The sequence below is a fragment of the Crocuta crocuta genome, unplaced genomic scaffold (assembly GCF_008692635.1).
Source record: "Crocuta crocuta isolate KB4526 unplaced genomic scaffold, BGI_CrCroc_1.0 scaffold168, whole genome shotgun sequence".
NCBI lineage: Eukaryota > Metazoa > Chordata > Mammalia > Carnivora > Hyaenidae > Crocuta > Crocuta crocuta.
In genome coordinates, this window is record NW_027532591.1 from 2252193 (window position 1) to 2276175 (window position 23983).

The 23983-nt window shown below is 33.0% G+C and overlaps 1 protein-coding gene across 9 annotated transcripts in view; it reads right to left on the reverse strand.

Moving 5' to 3' along the window:
- The window catches only part of AGBL4 (AGBL carboxypeptidase 4), a 1406556-nt gene that overhangs the window by 1113683 nt on the left and 268890 nt on the right, over positions 1-23983 (reverse strand). For all 9 annotated transcript variants that reach the window (XR_013338939.1, XM_077779716.1, XM_077779717.1 and 6 more), the window contains exon 3: positions 16460-16584. Coding sequence is in view for 8 of the 9 variants with exons in the window: in XM_077779716.1 (XP_077635842.1) it covers positions 16460-16584 (125 nt within the window). In the remaining variant the exon portion in view is untranslated. The remainder of the gene's footprint in view (positions 1-16459; positions 16585-23983) is intronic.

The following is a 23983-nucleotide window of genomic DNA, read 5'->3' on the forward strand; positions in this document are numbered from 1 at the left end:
GCCCTAAACCCAGTAGAAGAAGAGAAATAGTAAAAATTAGAGCAGAAATAAACAACATAGAGACCAAAGAAACAATTGAACAGATCAATGAAACCAAGAGTTGGTTTTTTGAAAAAACAAACAAAATTGACAAACCTCTAGCCAGGCTTCTCAAAAAGAAAAGAGAGAGCACCCAAAGAGATAAATCATGAATGAAAATGGACTTATTACAACCAACCCCTCAGAAATACAAGCAATTATCAGGGAATACTGTGGAAAAAATTATATGCCAACAAACTGGACAACTTAGAAGAAATGGACAAATTCCTAAACACACACTCACTACAAAAATTCACACGGGAAGAGATAGGAAATCTGAACAGACCCATCACTAATGAAGAAATCGAATCAGTTATCAAAAATCTCCCAACAAATAAGAGCCCTGGACCTGATGGCTTCCTTGGGGAATTCTACCAGATGTTTAAAACAGAAATAATACCAATTCTTCTCAAGCTATTCCAAAAAACAGAAATCGAAGGAAAACTCCCAGACTCATTTTATGAAGCCAGCATCACTCTGATTCCCAAGCCAGACAGAGACCCAGCAAGAAAAGAGAACTACAGGCCAATATCCTTGATGAATACGGATGCAAAAATCCACAACAAGATACTTGCAAATCGAATCCAACAGCACAGAAAAAGAATTATCCACCAAGATTAGGTGTGATTCATTCCTGGTTATAGAGCTGGTTCAACAATCGCAAATCAATCAATGTGATAAATCACATCAACAAAAGAAATGATAAAAACCATATGATCCTGTCGATAGATGCAGAAAAAGCATTTGACAAAATACAGCATCCCTTCTTAATAAGGACCCTCGAGAAAGTAGAGATAGAAGGAACCTACTTAAGCATCATAAAACCCATCTTTGAGAAGCCTTCAGCTAACATCATCCTCAATGGAGAAAAACTGAGAGCTTTCCCCCTGAGATCAGGAACACGACATTGATGTCCACTCTCACGACTGTTGTTTAACATAGTGCTGGAAGTACTAGCATCAGCCATCAGACAATAAAAGGAAATCAAAAGCATCAGAATTGGCAAAGAGGAGGGGCGCCTGGGTGGCTTAGTCGGTTAAGCGTCCAACTNGGCTAAAGATGACTCTACCTTGTCATCATCAAGATAGTATGGTATTGGCAAAACAGATACATAGATCAATGGAACAGAATTGAGAACTCAGAGCTGGATCCAAAGGTATACAGCCAACTAATCTTTGACAAAACAGGAAAGAATATCCAATGGAAAAAAAGACAGCCTTTTTAACAGATGGTGTTGGGAGAACTGGACAGCAACACGCAGATGAGTGAAATTAGATCACTTTCTCACACCATACACAAAAATAAACTCAAAATGGATAAAGGACCTGAATGTGAGACAGCAAACCATCAAAACCCTAAAGGAGAAAGCAGGAAATAACCACCCTGACCTCCACCGCAGCAATTTCTTACTTNCTGGAAAACAGTGTGGAGGTTCCTCAAACAATTAACAATAGAACTCCCCTATGACCCAGCAATAGCACTGCTAGGAATTTACCCAAGGATACAGGAGTGCTGATGCATAGGGGCACATGTACCCCAATGTTCATAGCAGCACTCTCAACAATAGCCAAAACATGGAAAGAGTCTAAGTGTCCATCAATGGACGAATGGATCAAGAAGATGTGGTTTATCTATACGATGGAATACTACATGGCAATGAGAAAGAATGAAATCTGGCCATGTGTAGCAACATGGATGGACCTTGAGGGTGTTATGCTGAGTGAAATAAGTGAGGAAGAGAAGGACAAATATGTTTGTACATATAGGAGGATTAGGAGGACCTTAACCGAGGACCATAGGGGAGAAGAAGGGGGGAAATAGTGGGGGAGGGGGAGAGAGGCAAACCATGAGAGACTCTTGAATGCTGAGAACAAACTGAGGACTAATGGGTGTGGGGAAGAGGGGAGGGAGATGGGCATGGAGGAGGGCACTTGTGGGGATGAGCACTGGGTGTTATATGGAAACCAACTTGACAATAAACTATTTGTTAAATAAATAAACGTCTGGTAGAATTCCCCAGGGAAGCCACCTGGAAAAAAAATTTTTTTTAAAACTCTTATTCCTACAGCTCAGAGAATCTTGGGTAGGACCTGGGGAGGCAGAACATGGCTGTGGAGACTAGAAAACAGGCTACTGAGGAGTACCAACTTTTTTTGGTCTTATATCCACATTGCCTCTGTGGTTCTTTTCTGCCATAATACTTAAGAACATTCTAAGTTTAAGAAAGTGATGCCCATTTAATATGTTTTATTTTTATTTTTTTCCATTTAATATGTTTTAAAATGCTTGAGCTTTTTTCAGCTCCTCTACGAGCTTCTGTCTGGTGCTTCTACTGCCTCCAGAGTTGACTGTTACTCCAAATTCCTTGTCACATCCTCATTTGCAGACTCGGGCCTCTAATGGGTAGTGTACTGTCGGTACTCAATGAGTCTGAAAATAAATATGGTGGTCACCATCTTGAAATTCTTAATATTATTAACAAGGGCCCTGCATTTTCAACTTGTAATGGGACTCAAAAATTATACAGCTGGTCCAGTCCTAGGGAGACAGAGAAAAAAAATGACAAATTGTTCCCTCAAGAAGCTCACAGTATCAGAGCAAAGATAGAAAATTTCATCATAGTGTGTTAAATGCTATGATTGGAGGTGATAAAGAAAACTACAGGATCCCAGAGGAAACACATAACATGGTCAAGAGGCTCAGAGAAAGCCTCTATATACACTGAGTTCTAAAAGCTATACCAACTCTTAAACTGATGTTCATTCTACATTGTCACTGACTTTACCATTAATTTAGAATTTTACCTTCTAATCTATATGCAATCATTGTTCACAGGTTCCAGTTCCCTGCGCATATTTTAGGTGGAAAAAAGAGAAAAACATGCACCAGGCCTCTGAGTTCAGGTATAGACTGAGGCATATAAAACACTGGCCAGAGAAGCAGATTCGCCTGAAAGGAAAATATGGTTACCCCATAAAGACTGGAGTCTTGACGTCAGAAAGGACTCAGTACTAGGGCATCATTGCAAAGATAATTGCTAAACACATTCATTTTATTAACATATCCATGTTTTAAGGCAGGAATCATCTCAAGTATTAAGAAAACCAAGATGATAATAGTAATATATATTAATAATAGTAATAATAATAATAGCTAATCATTATTGATACTTCTTTTATCCTAGTATTAGCTCATTAAATCCTCACAACAAGCTCCATTTTGCAGAAATATAAATAAGAAATCATCAAGTCTCAGTCCCTAGTATAAATCAGATAAAAATCCTGGGGAGATGAAGGAGTAGAGAGGCACAGAAACCATCAATTATACCAGGGATAACAATGCTGTGTTAGCATCAACAACGAAAGTTGTAGGAACACCAACTAGAAGTAAGGAGAAGCTTCTCAGAGTAGAAGAGACAACCTATATCTTAAAGGATTTATTAGCCAGGCAAATTGAGAATTGGAGAAAGGCTTTCCAAATTGAAGGGGCAGCATGAATAATGAATGAATCATCAAGGATGAATCCCATGTTTCTAGGTTGTGTAATCAAATAGACAGTGATGCAATAAACCAAAAGACTAAAAGGAAGATATACACATTGGGGAAAGTTGCTGTTCAATAATTACGTGGAGGTATCTCATAGACAGTTGAAAGATGGATCAGGTGATATTGGAGTTACTGGAGTTCAAGTCAAAAAGTCATCAGCATTTAGTTTGTCACACTACAGAATGCTATAAGCTAGAGAGCTGAAATCGAAAGGTGAACATAAACGTAGACAGGTTCCAAACAGTTTGAATCATTCAAGATTCATATGGAGAATTACAGGAGTTGGACAATTCATCTGGTTAGACTGCAAAGCTTTCTCTATACATTCGGCAAATCAAAGTCTATAAAAGTTTCAGTGCCTTTTCCTCTTGATTTTATTGCTTTTGTTCTGCCAAAGCAAGGCTTAGACTATTCATGAAACTTTGCATAAAATTTAAATATCAATCTCTCATTCCTTTGGCAGTAGATCAGCCAAACAACCCATAGCTTTAAGACTCATCTAGACTAAGATGCTCTGTTTCTAGTACCCAGAGTTTCATTTGCATAAAGATCTTTTTCACTTTCTACATCTGTGTTTTATTTATACTGCAACAGCAATATTTATAAGTTTATGTCACAATAAGTTACCAGTCTAAATTTGGATCTTCTTTAATTGTTTAGCAGTTAAAAACCACACAAAAAGAGTCAAAGAAGAAGAAGAAGAAGAAGAAGAAGAAGAAGAAGAGGAGGAGGAGGAGGAGGAGGAGGAGGAGGAAGAAAAACCACCATGAAATCCTCACAGGGAAGCTCATGAGAGTTTTCCTCAAACAAGTAAGCATTTCATGTCACATCATAGAATGTTGATGTTAAACTACAATAAATGGTGAAAATGACTTCCATACTCTATGGCCAAGTTTAAAACTTAATGAAAATGCAAAGATACGTTTTGCTTTATATAAATTGGCATCATGATATGATTTGATTTTTTACCACTTATTCCACTATAAAATTGAAGTTTGTGGCTATCATATCAGGTTTATGATACTTACTTGACTAAGGTGAGTTTTCCCTATTCAAGACTAGCCCTAAGGACATCTAGCTCTAGTAACATCTTCTCTCTATAATCCTCCTTTAACTACTACTTGAGCCCTACCCCAATTAAAGGTAGTAAACTTTCAATATTTTCCTGTATCTCTAGTACTAAATTAATTATTTTATACATTGGTTTACATTTTTTGTATAATTAACTTAAACTTACTACTAAAGTGTATGCCCTATTAGTAGAAAAAGGGTCTTCATTATACAAATGCCTTGGTTCACATGGGTCATGAAAATGTTTGTTGAATAAATGAAGATACTCTCCCTAGCCATATTCCTATTTTTCATCAAAAACTCAATTATTTGTTTATCAATGAACAACACTGAAACACTTTCTATGATGGTTAGAGAAACATTTGAGCCTGAATTAAACATAATTAAACTGAGAAAGTACCTTGGAATCTAAAATAATAATTTAGATTAGTGATAAGGTTCACTGTCCTCATAAAACTTAGCCACTAAACTAACCTAATATTTTATATGCTTTTCTCTCATGAAAATTCAAGCTCAATGAGTCATAGGACATTTTTTTTTTTTTGCCACTATTATCTTCAGTGCCTAGCATAGTGCCTGGCATATAAAAAGTTCTTAATAAATACCTGTTGAATAAGCCTAACAATGTTTTCTAAAAGTAAACCCTGTGCCAGGGACTTTACTACATGTTCATTACTTGGTTTAATTTCAAATGAAATCAATAAAATAATTAATAAATTACTTCATTTAATGTAAACAATGCTTTGAAATAATATTATTTGATATGCAAAATAAGAATCACAGGTTAAGTAACTAGCTGAAAGACAACAACTACTGAGTAGTTATTAAGCTTGAATTTAAATTCACAACGGTTTGATTCTACACTCCCTTACTAGTTTCAGCCTCCCAATCTAAGCATTCATTACATACTCAGATGAATTCAGTAAAAGAAAGTAGCTAAGCTTCTTTGTTCCCAACTTTCTTCAATTCTTTTGAAGTGGATTGGGTAATTAGGCACATTCAATCAACTGACCAAAGGAATATTTTAAAAAAGAAATCAACAAATATCAATCACATGCAGGAGTATGTAAAATATCCTGAACCAAACATAGTTATTTATTCAGATATGTTTTTTAAACATGACACAATAAATATTGTTGGGTCATCAAATACTATTTTTTACAGATTAATTTCTTATCTTTTAGAGAAAATGAAAAAGAATAAAAAGGAAAAGAAAATTTGCTTCCATATTTGGTTCCCATTTATCCAGTGCATTTATCACTAGTGTTCACACATCAACAATATAATATTTCTAAATGTTAAAGAGAAAATTCCTAGATTATGTCAAAATCACTTTATATTATATACTACAAATTTAAAACAATTTAGAAAAATTTATTATAATCAATTCTACTTACACATAATAGAGTATGAAATCAATAATAATTATTCTACAGTCTACTTATAATTCAGTACAACAGAATCAATGAGATAAGAGTAATCGTGGTATAAAATTAGGTTTGATATACTAATTTTTGAAAATGAAAGTTGTTTGCCAAATTCTGTATCTTGAACAATGCCAGCATCAGCAAAGCCCCCAAAACTTTTGCATGTGGGAGACAAAGACAAGAAAAGAAAATGAAACTATGTTTTAAATAAACACCAGAGCAGATCATAGTGAAGGAGCAAAAGACTAGCATGGAAGTCAAGAGAGCTGAGCTGTAAACTCAGCACTGCCATAAAACCTTGAATGACTCATTTCATCCGTCTGAACCTCATGTTTCTTATAGAAAAGAAAAGATACGAGGTTTAAAGGATGAAGAGTGTAAAGGCATTCTAGAAACATGGATGCAAAGGTTAAAAATACAAAAAGAACACAATATATTAGGAGAATGTTAAGTTGTCAGAGTTGTCTGGACTGCTGACTTTTAGCTAGTTACTTATATTAGTCTCAGTTTTGTTGCCTAATTTAATGGTTACTTCACAGCTTTACTGTATACATTCTTAAATAAATAAATGAAAATCTAATAAAATCCCTTATGGGGCTATCTATATTTTAGTTATAGAGAATTACTATGTTATTCTAAGAATATAAATTTCACATGACAGCAAATATAGGAGGCCTCATATAGGAGGAAATGGTAATTAACATTGCTTTCAACTATGAAATTTTGTGACTAAGCTTTGCTTTAAAAACTGCAAAGGCATTTGACAAAATTCAACCTCCATTCATGCTGAAACCTATTAGCAAATTCAGAGTGAAAGGGAATGTCTTCAGTTTAATGAAAGATATCTAGAGGCACCTGCTTCAGATTCTGTGTCTCCCCCTCTCACTGCCCTTTCCCCCCCATAAATAAATAAACATTAAAAATTTAATAAAATATATCTATTTTTAAAACTACATAACATCATAAGTAACCTCATACTTAGTGGCGAAAGGCTGGATGCATTCCCCTAAAATTTGGAATGAGACAATCAGGTCTACTCTCACTACACCTACTCATCAGTGTAATAGAGGTCACAGCTGGTGAAAACAACAAAACTATTTTTTTTTTAAAAAGGCATACATTCTCTATTCTTAGACAACATAATTGCCTATGCAGAATATCTCAATTGACAAATAAGCTACTATAATTAGTCAGTCAGCAAGGATGCAGATTATAAATTCAGTATCATATTACTATATGCTAACAAAAAACAAGTTAGCAATTAAAAACTTTTAAATAATCTCATTTACATTAGAACCAAAGAGAAAAGAAATATTTAGGGATAAATCTAACAAAACTTGTGTAACATCTGTATGCGGAAAAAAATTATAAACAAAAATAATTGATGAAAGAAATCAATTAAGATATAAATAAATGGAAAGATATATCACACTCATGGATTGGAAGAAACACTACTGTTAAGATGTCAATATGCCAATTTCTCCTACAATTCCAATCAAAATTCCAGCAAGATAACAGGATATTTTTGTAGAAATCAAAAAACTCAGTCTAAAATTTACATGAGAAGACAAAGGTGCTAGAGTAACCAAAAGAATTTGAAAAAGGATAACAAGTTGAAAGACTTATACCACCTGATTTCAAGACCTGATATTAGGTTACAGAAATCAAGACAGTGTGGAATTGGAGAAGAGATGGCCATATAGTTCAGTTGAACAAAACAGTTCAGAAATAGACCCACATATATATGGTCAATTGATTTTAAGCAAGATGCAAGTAATTTTATAAAAAAAGGGAAGTTTTTTTTTAAAACAGATGGTACTGAAATATTAGACATCCATATGCAAAAGATAAATAAAAAAAACCTTCCAAGAAAAAACTCAATCCATAGTTCACACCATCTATAAATACTAATTTAAAATGGATCATAGGCCTAAATATAAAACTTACAAACACAAAGCTTTCAGAAGAAAGAAAATCTTGTGATCTTCAGTTAGACAAAGATTTCTTAGAATTAACATAAAAAGTATGATCCATAACAGGAAAATAACTGGACTTTAAAAAACTTATAAATTTGTTCTGTGAAAGATACTCAAAGGAATAAAAGGATACACCTCAGTCTGAGATGATAAATGAAATGACTTATACCTCGAATATATAAGAAACCCTCAAAACTTAATAAAACGAACAACCCAATTTAAAACACTAACAAAAATTTGGACAGGTACTTCATCAAAGAATAAATACAGATGGAAAATAAACACATGAAGATGTTCAAATTTATTATTCATTAGGGAAATTTAAACAAAAATCACAATGAGATACAAATGTGCATCTATTAGAATGGCTAAGATTAAAAAACACTGATGATACAAACTGCTGGCAAGGACTCTCATACATTGCTGATGGAAATGCAAACTGATACAGCCACTTTGAGAAACAGTTTGGCAGTTACTTACAAAGTTAAACATACACTTACTTACCATATGACCAAGCAATCCTGCTCCCAAGTATTTACCGAAGTGAAATGAAAACTTATATTCACAAACACATAAAAAAGTACAAGAATATTTATATCAGTTTAACTTATAATTTCCCCAAACTGGAAACATCTGCAAAATCCCTTAACTGGATAAACAAACTGTGATAGCATGTGTCACTTTCTAAAAATATCTTATTTGTTTACTTTCTCCCATTTATTGTCTTTCTTCTCATAATATAACATAAGCTTCCCCATAACAGAAGAATCTCATATGTCTTATTCCATGCTGATTCCTGACTACCCATAACAGTGTCTAGCATATCATAGGTACACATTAAATATTTGTTGAATATTAATGATAAGAAAGCTAACAATAATGGAGGGCTTTCTAAGTGTCAGGGTAAACTTCAATAGCTTAATTATACGGTTATCATATAGATAGGCAACGGAGACATATAGAGCATAAAATCTCTTAACCAAGGCCACACAATAAAGAGCTAAGTAGAATATGAACCCGGGTAGTATGACTCCAAAGCACAAGCTTGCTCCAAATGAAGAAGCATTGGAAGGGCATTATAGGAAAGAGACAGCAAAATGCAGAGAGGTGAGAAACAACATGGTCTCTGCAAGAAACTACAAGAAGGCCAGTAAGTATGGCAAAGCAAACTAGATAGGGGCCAGATCTCGAAGCACACCCATGCCAAGCTAAGTAGCCTGAACTTTTCTATAAAGGCAAAAGGGAACATTAAAGGGGTTTAGCAGTAGAGCAGCAAAGTTAGATTTGCAGTTTACATAGAATGCTCCGGGTCAATATGAAAGATGGACTTAAATAGCACAAGACGCTGGACAAAGCTACATGTTGGAAGATAACTGCCATTGTCCAGGCAAGGTAAGAGAGTAAACTGAATTTGAATGATAGTAGCATAGACTGAAAGACACATGTAAATTCAGGAAATTGATTTGGAAAGTGGTAAAATCAAGAGGCAAATTTGATTTTGTCATCTACAAAAGAAAGATGATAATAGTGCCTACCTCCCAAAGTTAGCGTGAAGATTAAAAGTAATAAATAGAACTACTAGTAATTTATCCAAAGGATACATGAGTGCTGATGCATAGGGGCATATGTACCCCAATGTTTATAGCAGCACTTTCTCTTTTTATAGTTTATTGTCAAGTTGGTTTCCATATAATGCCCAGCATCATCCCAATAAGTGATCTTCTCCATGCCCATCACCCCCCTTCCCTTCTCCCCTTTCCCCATCAGTCCTCAGTTTGTTCTCAGTATTCAGTATGTCTTTAATCAATTTTGGATTTATTTTTGTGTATGGTGTAAGAAAATGGTCCAGTTTCATTCTTTTGCATGTAGCTGTCTAGTTTTCCCAACACCATTTGTTGAAGAGATTGTCTTTTTCCCATTGCATATTCTTACTTTCTTTGTCATAGATTAATTGACCATATACTCATGAATTTATTTCTGGTTTTTCTATTCTGTTCCATTGAGCTATGTGTTTATTTTTGTGTTAGTAACATACTGTTTTGATTACTACAACTTTGCAGTCTATCTTAAAATCTGGGGTTGTGATACCTCCACTTTCATTCTTTTCCTTTTCAAAATTGTTTTGGCTATTTGAGGTCTCTTGTGGATCCATACAAATTTTAGTATTATTTGTTCTAGTTCTGTAAAAAAATGCTGTTGTTATATTGATAGGGATTGAATTACATCTGTAGATTATTTTAGAAAATATAGAGATTTTAACAATATTAGTTCTTCTAATCCATGTGCATGGAATACCTTTGCATGTGTTTGTGTCAGCTTCAATTTTCAAGTGAATGATTTTAAAGTTTCACCACATGTACAGTGCTTGGTCTGATTCTCTGAAGAGATTCTTTATCAAATAAGAAAGTTTATTTCTCATCCTAATGAGATGTTCTTCCTCATTCCTAATCAAGTCTTAATTCTAATGGGTTTTAAATTTTAGCTATTGGTTTCTAATCATCTACTGAGATGATATTTTGAGAGGCAGCATTAGGTAGAAGAGAAAAAGCTCTGGAACCAGCAAATACTGCATTCCAAAACATAAACAGAATATAAGTAAACCTAAAAATAAGTATGTAAAAATGTTCACAGTACTGCCTTCTAGTTAGTAGGATTATAGTTTTAGGTTTTGTTTTGTTTTCTTTGCTCCTGTTACTAACTTATATTTTCCAAATTTCTATAGTGACTACTTAGGTACAAATCCTGACTCTACCATTTACTAATTGCATTACCTCTAACAAGTTATTTATCCTGTCTGTGTCTCCCTTTCTTCAGTTTCTTCACTTATAAAATGATGGGGGTAAGGGGAAGTGGTTAATAGCATTTACAAGAAAGGACTATTCTAAAGATTAGACAAAGTAATATAAAGGACCTATAACATAGAAGTCTTCAAAAAATGTTAGCTATTTCTATAATGAATGACAGGGAAAATAAGAACCTATGTTATATTTTATAGGAGTACTAGAAGGATAGTAATATTAATAGTTACCTTTATTGATCATCTCTTTTGTGCCAAGCATTGGGTTATGTGTCTTGCATGCATTATCACATATAATTCTTAGAGCAACTCAACTACATATTACCATTAACACATTAAATAGATATAGAAATTGACAATTTAAATACAGAAATAGATCAATAGATTTCCCATAATCACAGAGCTAGGAAATAAGTGGCAAAGCTGGGCTTATAATTCAACAATTCAACACAGAATCTCTGTTCTTAACCATTACAATTTGTTTGATGATAATGATAATGACCAATAGTAGATTTGAAAGAAGGAGGAGGAGGAATAAGAAGGGGATAAGCAGAATAAAAGGAGAAAGACAAACAAAACAAAACAAAACAAAACAAAACAAAACAAAACCAGCATTGGTAATCTAGTAATAATGTGTTATGGTGTTTGCTCTTGCTGTTTTTAGTATGATTTCTACTGTTCTGATGTTTTAATAAAAACAATAGCCAACAAGTATTGAGCTCCTATTATCTATCTACCAAACACCATGGTAGGCTCTTGGCAACATTGTCTCATATAATATTCACAACACTGACATAAAGTAGTAGTATTACATTCAGTTACATATGGAAAATTGAGGCATCAAGACAATAACTGATCAAGGGTAAAACAGCTCATAAATATCAGAGTCAGGATTTAAACCCAAATGTGTTTAAATCCATCGTTTGTGCTTTTTCTACTGTGATATGCTGCCTCTGTGCAGTACTGATTTTGGCTAGGATGAAGTTTTACTGAACCTAAAATCTCCAAGATGGAGAATAAAGAAGCAGCAAAGTCCTGGAATTCTGAAGTCCAATTCAGATATGCCATATATAAATATGTGTGAGTGTACGTATGTGTGTGTGTGTGTGTTTAAACTACATTACTACTTATAGTAATGTAAGAAACACTTCATTGTTTAAAAAAAAAATTTCTTTTTTTTTTTAATCTTCCATTACATACCTCAGAGAACAATCAGTTGGCACACCCAGACTAAGGAAGACTGATGAAATGAGAAAAAGAGCCAAAAAAAAATAAAAGGATCTGTTTTGTTGTCCAATATTATTGCTGGAATGCAGTTAATTTCTTTATGACTAAAGGCTTGAAACACTACATTATATCCCATTTATTTGTGCAAAGTTTCAAAGCAAATGATGAAAAGGAAATAATTTATTCTATATATGAAATACTGAGTTCATGATACAATTCAAAGCAAGAAATTCAAGGAACAGCATCTCTGACTGCTTGCTGTTGGATAGTAAAATAGTATACATTTTCTGGTACCAATATAGAAATATGTATCAAGAGTTTCAAAATATTCATATCATTTGTCTATCAATTCCCCTCATAGGAATTTATTCTAAGTAAGAAAAAAGGAAATATGGGTAACATTTCATGCATGAAGATTTTTCACTACAAGTGTTATTTATAACAAGAGATAATACAAAATAATCTTTATGCCCAAGAGTAAGGAAATAGTCCAACAGCGAAAAGCTATTGTACAGCCATGTTTATGAAGTTTTTAGTGATAGAAAATTACTTGTGAAAATACTTAATTTTCTTAAAAGCAAAACATAAAAATGTGTATAGGGAAAAATTAATTATGCTTCCAAAAGCAAAGTAGGAAATAAACAATCCTAGAAGTAAATATGCCAGAAAGCTAATAATATCTGTTTCTAGGTAGTATAAGATTATGTGTGTGTGCGCACACGTGTGCTTTTTATCTGCTTCTAATAATTGTCTATATTTTCCAAATTTACCACATTGAACATAAGCTACTTTAATCAAAAAGGGGAAAAATTAATTCAAAGAGATAAAAACAATATAAGAGAAAGAAAACAGAGTTTAAAAGTCAAGACCTATCATTTTTCCCCTTTTATTGGCTGAGTTTTATTATAAGTATTTAAATAGGAAAATTTGCTTTCACATCACACAAGTGATAAATACCCACATAATTTTTAATACAGGTTTTTCAGAGAGAAAATTACTTTTTAATAAAGGTATCATGATGTTTAGTTTTCATAGACTCTTGCAAATGCACTATTTAGCAACTACTCTTGGGTGTTAATATATCAGCCCTAGAAAACAGCACCATATGCTCCAAAGCTTATGTCACTTCTTACAAATGTCAAGGAAAATATCCCAAAAGCTAGACCCATTTGTACAGTATATTGATGCCATGTTTTTTAACATTCATTTAATGGACTCAGCCTTTGTGGCCTAATATTTCTTTTGCTTGCTAGCATCAAACCCTAAATAAGGTTCCTGACTAGATTACATTCATGCAGGTCTCATTTTAAAGGAAATTAGAGAGATGGAAAAGATTATAGGAAGAGACATTATAAAAACAGACCTCACAAGTCAAACCAAACAGTAAAACCATTCTCTTTCATGTAGACAACCATGAAAACAAATATCCTGTGAGCTAGAGATATATATTGTATCTTTCCAGCAGATCTTTATGCCATCTTGAAACAGATTTCCATAACTATATAATGTTATTACAGTTGATGAAACAATGGCCCAAAGAAACAGGCTTATAAAGCATCATACTCCAGGAAACCAGATAAACAAGTTCATGATTTCTAATTGTAGCAAGGGTAGAATAGCACTGGATATCAAGATAGAAACCCAGAGAGTCAGAGTCAGTATTGGTTCTTCCAACTTTAAAAATAAGCATTCATAAAAACAGCACCAACTCTGTTATTAGAATAATTGTTTGGAACACATTCATGTACTTGCTTAACTGATAGATAAGAATGCAAAAGAAGCTGTATGACTTCAACATATAGCATAAAAATTATAACACTCTCAAAGAGATAATAGCATACCTGTAAGCACATAGAAGAGTAAAGTACAAGAAACTGAAATTTATGAGCAACCCGTTCAAAAAACTGTCTCAGGTAGCACAACATAAGAAACACATTTTCCCTGTCTAGTCAACATCCCCACCCTTCCTTCTGACCACAGAACTTACGTAAGAGGGGCACCTGGGTGGCTCAGTTGGTTAACCATCTGACTTCAGCTCAGGTCATGATCTCACAGCTTGTGGAGGCTCACAGCTTGTGGGTTCAAGCCCCGCGTCGAGCTCTGTGCTGATAGGTCAGAGCCTGGAGCCTATTTCAGATTCTGTGTCTTCCTCTCTCTCTAACCCTCCCCCACTTCTACTCTGTCTCTCTCTCAAAAATAAACATTTAAAAAGTTATTTAAAAAAAAGAAGCTATGTAAGAATATTCTCTATACAGAGACTAAAGTGCAAGAAAATTGGGCTAAGAATTTAATGTGGCCAAAAGTCAAGAAACATAATAATATCAGAGCTATCCCTAAGTCTCTATTTAGCAAAGATACAATTAGGATAGAGGATTCTATTGTTTGAAAAGTAATAGGTCTCAAGTCTTAGGAGTTAGTGGATTCCTGGATACAATATGCAAGCTGAAAGATGTTCATGTGCTATACATAAAGAGGAAAACAGTAAACCCCTTTGGGAAATTAGAAATCTTGGAAGATTCTATTGCTTTTAAGAAAATGTTTCCCTTCCTTCATAATGAATTGATTATACTGCCTCCGAATTATTGTTTGTTTTTCAGCGGTGTACATTACAACTATAATTTGCTGACATTAGACAGAAACACCAACAGAACAATGAGAGGTTGTATGTCTACCTCATGGTAGCAGAGAGATCTTAATAGGGACCCAAACTTGGAGTGCCAAAACTCAGTCTTGTAGATGTGGCTAAAGTCTCCTGCAATGAGTTGTACTCTCAAGACTCAGTTACACAGACTTGGAAAATGAATTTTGAGAATTACTAAGTATCATATTAGAACAAGAAAATAATCCTATCACCAGGTGAACCCCTGGTCAGGTAAAGTATGGTTATCCTAAAATGGGTAAGGGGAGAATATTGTTATTCTTACTATGAAAAGCTGAAAAAGGAATTCTCTCATGGGAGAATAAGTAAAACCAAAACAAAAAGCTAGGAACTAAAGTATGCCCTTGAGCAGCTATCAGTGTAGGGTTTAATATCTTTTCCACTTGTTTTAACCATGTTTAGCCAACCATATAAAGAGCTCTCCCATCTATTTAAGTCCTTCCAGTTAGTCCTTAAACTTCATTAAACATGATATATACCTATGTCATTACATACAGTCACGTACCATTCATGCTGTAGAAAATTAAGAGAATCAAAAGCAAATTGAAGGGACTGTTCCTTCTACTACTCTTCTAGTACTTCTACTACTAGCCAGCATGCTAGTAACAGTTCCTAAATTCCAGGCACTGATCACTATCTAACATATGAATCTAATTGCAGTTGAGAAAAATGGAGAGGAGCAAGCAACCAGTTGAAAGAGCAAAGACAATAGGTGGACTTGAGAGGGGAAATTAAACCAACCCCCATTTTATCCCAAGTATCTAGAAAAAGATGAACCTGAAGGAAGAAGGAAGATATTACGTTGCAGGGCTATGCTTTCATCTGCTTAAAAGAATCATGTCACTATATGTACAAAGCTTGTGCAGTCTTCCATGATTAGCTGTCTCAATACAGCTAATTGTATTGAATTATCCTTCAATAATAGAAGGATATAAATGATTTCTTAGGGTTAGATGTTCATTAAAGTTTGTTCAAGGCATATGCATTTAGTTCTATTTTCATCAATACTCTCTCACTCAAAATATTTGAACAGGATTATAAAAAAACATACACTGTTAGGAAATATAGATAAAGAAATTATGGTCAAATAGACATTAATATGATCAGAATGAAAGAAAAATTAGTACATAAAAACACAAGCAAAAAAGGTTTTCAAGAATCATTTGAGAGAGCTATAAAATTGGCTCTGAGCTTTCCAACAGACAAAGAAAAGGAAAAATAGGATAAGCTACAAGAATACATAATTTTTAAGATATAAATACCTTCTTGTAAAGAGAAGAAAAGCTTTTTCTGAAACTGAGGTCTATGAGAAATATCTCTCACAGATCTTTATAAAGAAGAAATAATATAGAGAACAGCACTCTATAATAAACATAATAGCAAGTCACTTCTAATGGTTCCTTACAATACCCCTCAAGGAAACCTACACATCATGCTAATTCTTCAATCTGTAAAGAACACTTTTTGTTCTCAGATAATCTACTTGTATTAATTAATAGCCACCAGATAACAAGAGCCAGTATATTATACCTATTTCTGTATATAGCTTAAAACTGTATCATTGCTATAGATGTATAAGAATGCATTCTTAATTCAGTCATTACTTTGGTATTTCTAAAGTAAAACAAAAGCATAATCTTCTTATGAAAACCACACAAGATATCCAGTATTTCCCTCACCTGTGATTCTTTCACGTTTTCAACAGTAAAGTTGAACCAGACTCGGAAACGTGGATTACAGGTATCCGGCCTAATGAACAAGTCATACTCAAACTCAGAGACCTGGTCCACCCGTCCAAGGTTACCTGGTAATAAAAATCGAAACAACCGTGTTTTAATAGAAGTTCATGCAGCTCAATAGCACATACATTTAAATATTATGAGCTCTGACAGCAATATTTGTCATCATTCAGTACTTATAGGTTCAGTATTCACAGTCTACAAGGCTGCCAATTCTGAATACAGACCAGGATAAGAAAAGCCTTCCAGCTAGTCCAGGCTGTGGTTCAAGCAGCACTTCCAGTCCTTATTACCCAGCAGATCTGTTTGTGCTATGCAAGACAGATTGTCAGATTGGGATGTTCCATGTAACATGCGGCAAGCCCCAATAAACCAAGAAAGAATCACAACTAAACTTCAGTTTCCTAGTTTAAAAAAAAGTACAATAATAAGTTATGTATTTTGAATTCAGCTTTATATAAATCACCTCTAGTATACTTGATCCTACTTAATTCTCACAACAATATTATGCAGTTTGTACTATTTTTGATAATTTCCAAACTTGCATCAGAATATGTTAAAAGATATGTAGAGTAAGATTTTAAACAAAAATTAAAAGTTGCTGCTACATAAGAATAATAATGGTAAATTCAAGAACAGCCATGAAATTAATTTCCATTTTTTCCACCAACAGAACACTTATATCAAAAATGTAGGTTGCCAGAGAGGAGGTTGAGGAGGGAGGGATGAAATAAATAAAGGTGTATGATAAAGAGTATATTTTTCTTACAGAACCTAGGTGGCTCAGTCAGTTGAGCATCTAACTCGATTTTGGCTCAGGTCATGATCCCAAGATGCACTGAGAGTGGAGCCTGCTTAAGAGTCACTCTCTCTCCAACTCTTGAATGATGAGAACAAACTGAGGACTGATGGGTGTGGGAGGGAGGGGGGAGATGGGCATGGAGGAGGGCACTTGTGGGGATGAGCACTGGGTGTTATATGGAAACCAGCTTGACAATAAACTATTTGTAAAAAAATAAATAAATAAATTTTAGAAATAAAAAAATAAAAAAGATTCACTCTCTCTCCTTCTGCCCCTATTCCCTGCTCACTCTCACTCTCTCTCTCTCTCAAGTAAAAAAAAAAAGGTATATTTATATTGATGAGCACTAAGTAATATATAGAATTGCTGAATCATGACACTGTACACCAGAAACTAACACTGTATGTTAATTATACTTCAATTTAGAAAAAGAAAATGTATACACTTAGTTGTGACTTCTATTCATTATGTCTCCTCTCTGACTTCCATTCTAATGAGAAATGAATTGCCCATAATTTTCCACAGTGGAATGTGATAAAAAAAAAATAAAAGCAAAGAATCTGGCAATTTCCCAAATCAGATATCAACAGCTGAAGAAGAGTGAAGATAGTCAACTGACTATAGACAACAACAAAGAAATTGAGAAATCAGTATTTACTGCGCCTGAAGAGCACAGCAATATCCTGCTTTAAAATAAGCTCTAGAGTGTCTTTCTCCAAAAGAACACTCAGAATTAAACTTTAACCTTAATACCACCATTTTCAATTAATTATTTTACTAGTTCTACTGGCATGTTACTTATTTTACTAAGCACCAGTTGTGTTATCATAGATGGAATACTAGCCTTGGAATCAGCAGACCTGAAACCTAGATTAACTGACTCACTGCCCCACCATAGGTAACTTACTTACCTTCTAAGAGCTTCATCTACTAAATGAGAATATTGAGTTACCTAACCTTGAAGGTTCCTTTCAACTGTGCCATTCTTTGGCTGCCTGGATCTAGGGTTAATCAGGCAGTGATTCCAGATAATAAGAAAATTCTCCCCTCAAAACTTTATCAATTAACTTTAAGGTAATTTTATCTGCTCTCATTAAAATTTGGCCTAAGAAGCCAGACTTATCCCACCTTCCACAACCAAAACAATCAGTTGCCTCAAATTAAGAATACATTTATATTTTTTAAAATGCACTGATAAGTACAAACATTAATTAAATAAAACCAAAAAATTTATTTTAATTTTTCTACTCTTAATTGTCTTCAGAATTCCCAGGGAGATTCCTCAGTTACACTGGCTTTCAACTATTATCATCCAAAAATATTTACTAAGTCCTGTTGTAGGGAGCAGAATACTTATTACATGATGTCATTGAACTTTCAATTAGAAGGTCTAGGCTCAAGTTTTAGCTCTGCCACTTACTAAATGATCTGGAAAATTCAGTTACCTTCTTCCAACCACTGTTTTCTCAACTATAAAGTAAGGATTATATTAATAGAAATATGAATATTTATCTCATGGTAATTAATATGAGTATTAATTTTCAATTGAAACCATTTTCTGAGCATTTCTACATGCCACATACTGTCCAAAATGCTAAGTGTGCTAACCTATTTAATTCTCACAACAACCCCTGTGAGGTAAAAAACCATTACTATCCCCATTTTACATAATAGAACAGCAAGGGACAAAGATATAAAATAACTTACCCAAAGTTACATAGCATGTAAGTAAGAATCAGAGTTGGGATTCGAATTTCAGCAATATGACTCTAATCTCTAGACTAAACACTTCTCTACATAACATAGATGATTGGAAGAATACAGAGATAATATAAATTGAAAGCACATTATAAGTTTTAATGCTTAATAAAATTATTATCCTTTGAAAAAACAAAAGCATTGTTTTTTGCCCTTTAAAAGTTCCTGGTTGAAAAATTAAACATTAATGTACATTTCAACATTCAAAGGAAATTTTTTAATTTTTTTAATTCTGGAACACTATAAGTGAGTTTACATAAATAATTACATGTCATAAAATTGCTGCCACATATGGTATCCAATAACAAGACACCATTTGTGTCTAAACCTTAGTTTCAAAATGATTTCACACCCTTTATATTAGTAAAGCCTCATCATAACCTTATGATGAGTAACTGAAACTCAGAAATGTTTAGTGCTTTGTTAAGTTCATGCTTTAAAGCACCAGGGCAAGACCTTGAAATAACTTCTGATCCCACTGTGTTGTCTTTTGAATATACCATAGCCACAGTCAATACATTTATCCATCTACTCAATTAGTTTTTCATTAAAGTACCATGTTTTATAAAACAGAATAGCTGGTAAACCAAACAAATAGTCTTTGCTTTCACTAAGTTTACACTCACAAATAATCATATAGTCTTTGATCTTCTGTAACTATTCTCTTGACTATTTTCACCATTCCTATAAGGAATATCTTCTCTGTGTATGCATAAACAATTCTTTCCTCATGTTACCTGTAATATTTCAACAAAGTGCCAATTTTTGACCTTCTGAACATGGCTATTTGTAAATAAACTGACAATGCCTCTAATCATCTGGTTCCCTTCCACTTACATAAAAGGCAAGAAAAGCAAATAAAATTTCAAAAGATAGGACAAATACAAAACAATAAACAAAGTATCATATATATATGACATATTTTTTAAGTAGGCTTCATACCCAGTACAAAGCCCAGCAAAAGACTTGAACTCATGACCTTGAGATCAAGAGTCAGACACTTAACTGACTGAGACACACAGCCAACCCTAAAATACAGATTTTAAAAACAAGAATGTGACAGATGAAGATAAAGATTTTTATTCTGGATGAAAAAATTAACTATTTATTGCTTATAAAGGCAACTTTACATTTAAGAGTAAGGAAAGAGTGCATAACAAAAGACTGAAAAATTATACCAGGAAAGCACTCTGAAAAATAAAGCTATCGTAGCTATATTTATATCAGACAAAGTAGGGTTTAAATCAAGAAACATTACTGGAAATGAACAGGGATTGTTCATGATGAAAACGAAACAAAACAAAAAAAAAAAAGCAGGATAATTCCATCAAGACGATACAAATATTTTAGAGGAATGTACATCTATTAATGGATCTCCAAAATACATAGGTAAAATTTGACAAAACAGAAGATAGAGACAACTTTAGAATTACAGTGAGAAATTTCAACATACCAAAATCACAAGCTGAAAAAACCCAAGAAATATTCAGAAAGAATTGAGACATTTTGAAATGTAATTACAAAGTCCACCTCATTTTAATGTGAAACACTTGATATTTATAGACTGCATGTGTGTGTATGTCTTTCTTTCAAATGTACATAATACATTTACCAAAAGTGATCATTTGCTGGCTCATAAAGCAAGTCTCCACAAATTTCAAAGGAATTTACATGATATGCATATGTATTCTTATCATAGTCATAGTATTTTAAACTAAAATATAATAATACATAACAATCAATATTTGCTATTACTACATTCAAAATAGAAACACATATTTGTAGACACATACATCTATGTATAGATGGTTGATTTTCATTGATTTATATATATGGCTGATAGTCAATTATCTAAGCTTCCATTATGAAAAGTTTAAAACACAGCAATACTTTAAAACCAAAAAAATGTATAAGGAAGGAAATAATAAAAGATTAGGAAATCAAAGAAAATTTTAAATGTACTCTACAGAAAATTTTAAATGTTAAAAGCTGTTTCTTTAAAAAATACTTTCAATTCTAACACACTCCAGCATTGCTCAACTAGGAAAAATAAAGAAAAGAAAACACATACTATTAATATGATAATTGAAAGCAAATAGTACTGCAAATCCTTTATACATCAAACAGGCAAAAGAAAAAAGCAACAAATACATAGTGAATTATTTATGCCAATACACTGGAAAAAAATACATGAAATGTACAATTTCCTATAAAAAATAACTTACAAAAAAATCATCAATCCAAATAATCACACTAACAAAATAAAAAACCAATCATGCTATAGCTATATAAGCAGATAAAGTATTTGATTAAAAAAAAAAAAATCTCTACTTTTGGCTCAGCCATGTTGGAATAATGGTTAAGAGATTAGCTTCACTGAAAAAAATTAAAGCAGGTAAAATATATGAAACAACTGATTTCAGTATTAGAAAATAACCAACATTATATAGCTATCCCTGAGAAAATAGACATTAACAAGATGAACTAACTTTCTACAAGAGTCTCTTACACTTTGCCTCCCTCTCTGTTTTTATCTTATTTTATTTTTTGTTCCCTTCCCCTATGTTTATCTATTTTATTTCTTAAATTCCATATATAAGTGAAATCATATGGTATTTGTCTTTGTCTGACTGAATAACCATTGACTTCTAAGAATAACCACTGACTTCTAAGAAAGGACAGCTGTAAAGTAATGAAATGGCAAAACTCTCAAACCAGAAGTCAATATCCAATAAAAACAGACTTTAAAATGAGGGTAAAATAAAACATTCTCAGATAAACAAAAGCTGAGAGAATTCATTACCTAGCAGATCTGTACTACATAAAAAGCTAAAGATGGGGAAATAGATAAAGCTAATAATAATATTATATTATATTATATAATTATATATTATATTATATAATAATAATAACCAATAAAGAGAAACAAGTAGTAAACAAGTGTATAATTTTAAAGGATTGTTTTTATTTGCCTCTTACTTTCCTTAAAAGGTGGTTGTTCAAAGTTTTAAAAATAACATTTTAAGAGCAGATTACAAAGTATGTAAAAGCAAAATATATGGCAAAATAGGAAAAAGAATTGAAATGATAAATAGAATTAGACTAATGTGAGGTAACTTACATTTGTGAGGTGGCAAGTAGGAAGTAGAAAGAATAAGCTTGAGAAAAAAATAAGTAGTAATTTTACATGTTCAAGGTACCAAATATGAAGTATCAAATTTGAAATGGTGAAATAAAGACCCTAAAAAGAGTTCAAGACATGAAAAAAAATAAACACATTAATAAGCAAAAATCACGAATCTAAAAAGGCTATATATGGTATGATTCCAACCATATGACATTCTGGAAAAGGCAAAAATATGGAGACAGTAAAAAGATCAAAAGCTGGAAAGGAAAAATTAATAGGCAGAGAACAGAAAATATATACGACAGTGAAAATACTCATGTAAGACTGTAATGATATATAATATATAATTATATATTTATCCAAAGCAACAAAATGTACAATACCAAGAATGAATCTTAATGTAAACTATGGACTTTGGGTGATTATGATGTGTCAATGTAGGTTCGTCAGTCATAACAAATATACCACTCTGGTGGGGGATATTGATAACGGGGGAACAAAGGATATTTAAGAGATCTCTGTACCTTCCTCCAAATTTTGCTATGAACCTAAAATTACTATAAAAATAAATTTTAAACAAAATATTTTAAAAGTTTGATAAATTATGACTGAATATTGTTTTAGAGCAACCGTTATACAAAGATATAATAGATTTACTAATAATCTAATACAAAAAATATAGAATACTAAAATGACATTTTTTATTATGAAGACAGTAAAACAGCAATGAAGTAATAGGAACAGAAGGGGCAATAAGAAAATTAATAACAAGATAGTTCAGGTAAGCCCAACATATCAAGAATTACGTTAAATAGAACACATATGTATATAGAGCAAACATGCCAATAAAAAGCAGACATTGCTAGATGGGAATAAAAAGCTCAAGCCAACAAGACACCAGAAATCTAAAATTTCAATAATATTTTAAAAGGATTTAACATTTCCTTTTTTCCATCTACACAAAAAGAGTGATCCACATGTAGACATATCATAATCAAACTGTCAAAAGACAAAAACAAAGGGGAGGGGCAAGATGGCGGAGAAGTAAGGAGCTCCGTACTTGCACTCGCGCCCATACATCACACAGAAAAGATCTGAAGCCATTGGAAACCTTACAAAACCTGAGAGATTGGGAGAAAAAAGACGCAGAATCCACTGAGAGAGCCTTCTAACGTGAGTGCGAACCNTGTGGAAACTAATTTGACAATAAACTATTAAAAAAAAAAAAGACAAAAACAATAAGAATCTTAAACTCAGCAACACAGAAGCAACTGATCATATCCAAGTTTCCTCAATAAGATTAATAGCTTATTTATCACAAGAAATAATGGAGGTCAGAAGGCAGTAGAATAACACATACAAAGTGTTGAAAGAAAATACTGTCAAACAAGAATTTGAAACCAGCAAAAATATTCTTCAAAAAAATGACAAAGTTAAGACATATCATATTTAAAAACCTACTCTATAAAAAATACTAAAGAATGTCTTTATGACTGAAATGAAACATCAGAGCATAAAGGAAATCCACATGATGAAATAAAAGAGCATCAATAAAAATAACTACATAATAAAAGGCATTATAAACACTATGTAGACATTTTTTAAATTTTTTTGTAATGTTTATATATTTTTGAAGGAGAGAGAAAGACAAAGACTGAGCAGGGAAGGGGCAGAGAGAGAGACACACACAGAATCCGAAGCAGGCTCCAGGCTCTGAGCCATCAGCAAAGAGCCCAACACAGTGCTCGAACCCACAAACTGTGAAATCATGACCAAA